The 4,381-nt window shown below is 61.4% G+C and overlaps 1 protein-coding gene across 1 annotated transcript in view; it reads right to left on the reverse strand.

The window, feature by feature from the left end:
- Positions 1-3,890: 3,890 nt before the first annotated feature.
- Positions 3,891-4,381, reverse strand: part of CFAP65 (cilia and flagella associated protein 65) — a 38,038-nt gene continuing 37,547 nt past the window's right edge. Inside the window, 2 exon segments of the mRNA XM_008058903.2 lie at positions 3,891-4,059; positions 4,146-4,283. Of these exon segments, the coding sequence (XP_008057094.1) occupies positions 3,987-4,059; positions 4,146-4,283 (211 nt within the window). The 3' untranslated portion in view covers positions 3,891-3,986.

A 4,381-nucleotide genomic window follows, 5' to 3' on the forward strand; every position in this document is an offset into this window, starting at 1 on the left:
TGGCCTAGCCAGAGTGAGGGGGCGAGTTGCCGCTGTCTCCATGGGGACTAATCTCCAAGAAGGTCAGCGAGGCTCTGGTACCGCCTTGGCCGGATGGGGATTAGCACCTGGGTATGAGCCACCCCGCTCCCGGTGCCTCCACTCCCAGGTCCCCCCACTCTCACATAGGTCCTGGGCGGCCGCCAAGACCAGAAGTTCCAAGGCAGGGCCAGAATCATCAGAGTGGGTGGGGGTAGGGCAGTCGCCACAGCTGTTAACCTGTCCAGCTGTGGCCAAGAGGGAACTGGGGAGAAATGCAGCCAGATCTGTGCCCCTCACTGCTCATGGCCCTCGGTGTCCCCTCATGTCCTGGGTCTTGCCCCTCTTCACTTTCTGTCTTTTCATGGGAAGAGATGCGTTCCCAAGATAGGCCCATCACCCGCCTGCATCTCCAGTCCTGGCTGTCGCCATTAGCAGCCCACCTAGAAGCCATCTCTGTAACCTCTGTTGGGGCAATTCCCATCCCAGTGTGGGCTGGAAGGGGGGCTGTTTCTGCAGCTTCCACCTTCCTCCATGCACACTGTGCCTTCCACCTCTGGTTACTCCGATCTCTAACCCCACATCTCCAAATCCCTCCATCTCTCTGCAGTGTACATCTCTTATTATCTCACATCATCTCTGTGTGTCTGTGTCTGTTCCTCTTCCCTGGTTTCTCTCTGGTGTCTCTGCCTCTGGCCTTGTTCTCACTATCTGTGGAGTCCGCGGCCACCGGGGGCCTGGGGTCTCCCCTGTGGCTCTCATATTGCCTTGTGTCCTGCCTATGTTCTCTGGTCTCTTTCTCCTCCTCCTCCTTGTCCATTTCTCTTCAGCTGTTCGTTGTTTCCACCACTGCTACACACCAGTTGCTCATCCCTTTTCCACCTCCCCCATTACCTTGTCCCTCCCCCACCCAGGGTGCTGACAGGGACGACAGGAAGCAGGCTCCAGCTTTGAGCAGGAGGGGGAAGGGGACCGCGTCGCACACCAGCTGCTGAGTACCCCCCCACCTACATTCAGCCCTGCACCTGCAGTTCTGCCTGGCGCCTGGAGACTCCGCCCCTCAGCCCGGCAGGGGAGAAGGGACCTGGCAGAAGAGGCCAGATCTCTGGTAATGGCCAGGAAATGTGGGTCGTGGGATTGGTGTGTGTGGGGGTGAATATTGGGAAAATTAGGCCCTGGGGTGAAGGGGCAGCAACTCTTGGTGACCAGGACAGATCCCAGCCCACTGGGTGGCCTCATTTTTCCTGCCACCATTCCCCCAAAAGACTCCTTCGTGTGTGCTGGGGGGTCATTCCAGGGGTCCTCTTTGTTGCATAGCCCCAGAATCTGGAATCCCAGCTGAGGCTCTGCTATGATTGGGGGAAGGGAGAGGAAGCCCTCCAAGACACAGGGAAGGTGTGCCAACTCCATTTACCCTGGCAGGTAAATCATTCAGTGCCAGGCAAGGAGTAAAGGGCTGGGCCCAGGACAGAAGCCTGATCAGGTCAGGGAGACCAGGATGGAGGCTACAACACCCCAGCCCGGGATCCATGGACTTTTCCCCACCCCTGGAGCTGCTCCATGCAGAGCCCATCTGCAGTCTGCCCTCTGCCCAGACCTACCTAGTATCTGTCAAAGCTATCTCTCTCCTCCCCCCTCCTCTCTCTGTGCCAAGGACTCAGCAGATCCTGTGGGGTCTCTAGGTAGTTGGGGGGTGGGGAGTAGAGTGGGTGGTGGTGGAAGGGACAAATCAGCACCTCCAGGAACATCCAATTTGGAGCGACTTCTGACCTGGGCTCCCATCTCCTGGAGTTGCCACTGTTGGAGCGGAGGGCTGTGGAGACCCACCCCAACCCAGCTGACCGAAGTCATAGACCTTGGGATTATGAAGTTTGGAAAGGTGGTGAACTGCTGTCCCTGGGGAAGCTTGTCAGGCAAGGGCTGCCAAACCCTGTGCTTGTCCTTTTCAGTCAGTCTGACCGGGTGTCTCAGATGTGGTTAGACTGAAAGAGGGACCAGGGAGATGGCAGGGAGTGAAATCTCAGGATGTCAGCAGCACCAAAGAGATCTGAGGAGTGGATTTGAGTCTCCACCGTGGTCCTCAGCTCTCCCCGCCCAGATTTTCCACACCACACAGCTTCAGCTCCAACCCCTTGAAGGCCTCCATCTTCCCGGTCAGGTGGCTCAAAAGTATGGCTAGGAGCCCAGAAACCAGGACATGGAGGCTAGAGAGGCCCTAGTCCCGGTGGGAGGTCAGATCAACCCCTTCTCTGTGCAAATGGGAAAACCAAGAGGCCAGGAAATGACTTGCCCAAGGCCACAGAAGTCGCAGGGACAGAGCCAGACTAGAATCCAGGTTTCCACCTCCAGAAGGGCTTCTGCTCCGGGCCACAGCCCCCTTTGCCACCGGTGAAGACTGCTCAGCCCGGGTTACCCGGAATAGAGCCAGGCAGCCCAGAAGCATGGCAAGGCAGGGCGGGGCGGGCCGGATGGGAGCCGGATCTTCACTGGAGCACAGCATGGCCTCTCTGACCCGTATGGTGGCGGTGGCGGTGGCGGCGGCAGGTGCCTGCCTGACGATCAGACCGGGTCCCCGGGCGGGTGCTGAGAGGCCACCCCTGCCTCACGCGAGCCGAACGAACAAAACGCTCAGGTCCGGTTTGTGCGAGGGGCTCGTCGCGGGGCGGGAGCGGAGGGCCCGGGGCCTGGCGGTGACCCTCGGTGATCTCTTGGTCCGGGTCTTCTGCGAGCGCAGGGCCGCGCAGCGCGCCGCTAGCCGCCGCCCTCACCTGAGCACATCTGCGGCTGACACGTCGGCGGCCGCTGTGGTCACCACAGGTGCGCTCCTGGGCCGCCCCTCCCTTCCTGGCCACCCTCCACCCGGTTTTCCAGGCCCCTCCGCCCTACCCAGCCCTGCTTGGCTTCGTCCCCAGCCCACGCCCTGGAGCTTGTCCGGGAGCCCAGACTCAGTGTGCTTTTATACTGCCTGTTCAGTCCCCGCCTCCAGGCACGCGCGCGCGCGCGCGTACACACACACACACACACACACACACACACACACACACACACACTCACACTCACACCTGTCCGAGCGCCCGTTTGCTCGGGGCAAATATTGACTCATGGAGGTGGAGCGACCCATTCCCCTTCCCCTCCCCTCCTCCGCCTGGGCTCTGAGACCTGAGCTCCTGGGAGGCCTTGGCAGAGGAGGTGGAGGGGAGGGTGCTGAGGACCTGGACGCCTCTGGAACAACACCAGATGTCACTTTTCCACCCACCTGCCTCTGGGAGGGAGGAGCCCAGGAGGAGAGGACAGAGGCTCTCAGGCGGGGGTTAGGGGGGAACGGATAGGGAGGGCGGATGTTCCTTGGTCTGGGGACTGATTCACAGTCAGAGTCGCTTATTAGAGTCTGTGGCCCATAGTCCAGCGGTGACTTGGACCCACGCCCCAGGACCTAGTTCCTGGCCTTCTGCAGCGACACTGAGTTCTCCTTCCTTCCTACCTTCTTAGCACCTAGAGCTGCGTAGATGTTAAAAGGCTGGCCCTGGGGGTGCCGGGTCTTGGGCAGATGCATGGGGAAGGGCTGCCCCACCCTGTGGCCAACTGCTTCGCTCTCCCCGCCTGGCTCTCAGTTCCTGTCCACCAAACTACGCTTGGGCAAAGGCCAGCCAGGCCCTACCCGGAGCGCCCTCCACTGGCCAGACAGGGTCCAGCGCCCAGCAGCGAGCGGCAAGCAGCCTCCCCAGCTGCCGGGTGGAGGGGAGTGCATCCTCCCAGGCTCTAAGTACCCGCCGATTTGCTGCAGTGCACCCGGGCTGCCCCCACCATCAGCACCTCCAAGAGCGCGCGCGTTTTCCCCTCGGTGGGGAAATAATGTCAAGGTAGATTTAGAAAAAAGGCTAGGTGCTTTACTGGCAGGGAGTTGGGGAGGGGACCAGGTGAAACCTAGGACGGCAAGTCGTGGGGGCTGGCACGGGCATCTGCAAAGGCTAGGTAGGAGATGGCACCACCGGGTGGTGTTCCTCCGCTTGCTGGGCCGGCAGCACGTCCGGGTTCGGAATCCTGGAAGACAGAAAGTCCCAGCCAGAAGTGGGGACGAGGCTTGGGGCCGAGTCTACCTGCCCCTTGCTGCCCCTCCCGCGCCCCACCTGGGCACGCTGAGCGGCGGCAGGGTGATGACGCGCGGACGCGAGGTGAGCACCACCTCCCCGCGGCTGGCCTCCACCAGGATGTTCTGGATCATGTTCTCCAGCAGCGCCTCCTGTAGGTTGGCGAAGGCCGGGAGCCTGCGAGGGAGGCAGGGCGGGTAGCTCTGGGGCGCCGGAATCCGCACGCATTCCAGGCCCACCCCTCTGTGCCGTACCGTGTGCCACGCGCTCTAGGT

This window comes from Carlito syrichta, unplaced genomic scaffold (assembly GCF_000164805.1).
Source record: "Carlito syrichta isolate Samal-C Ts95f unplaced genomic scaffold, Tarsius_syrichta-2.0.1 Scaffold303646, whole genome shotgun sequence".
Lineage (NCBI taxonomy): Eukaryota > Metazoa > Chordata > Mammalia > Primates > Tarsiidae > Carlito > Carlito syrichta.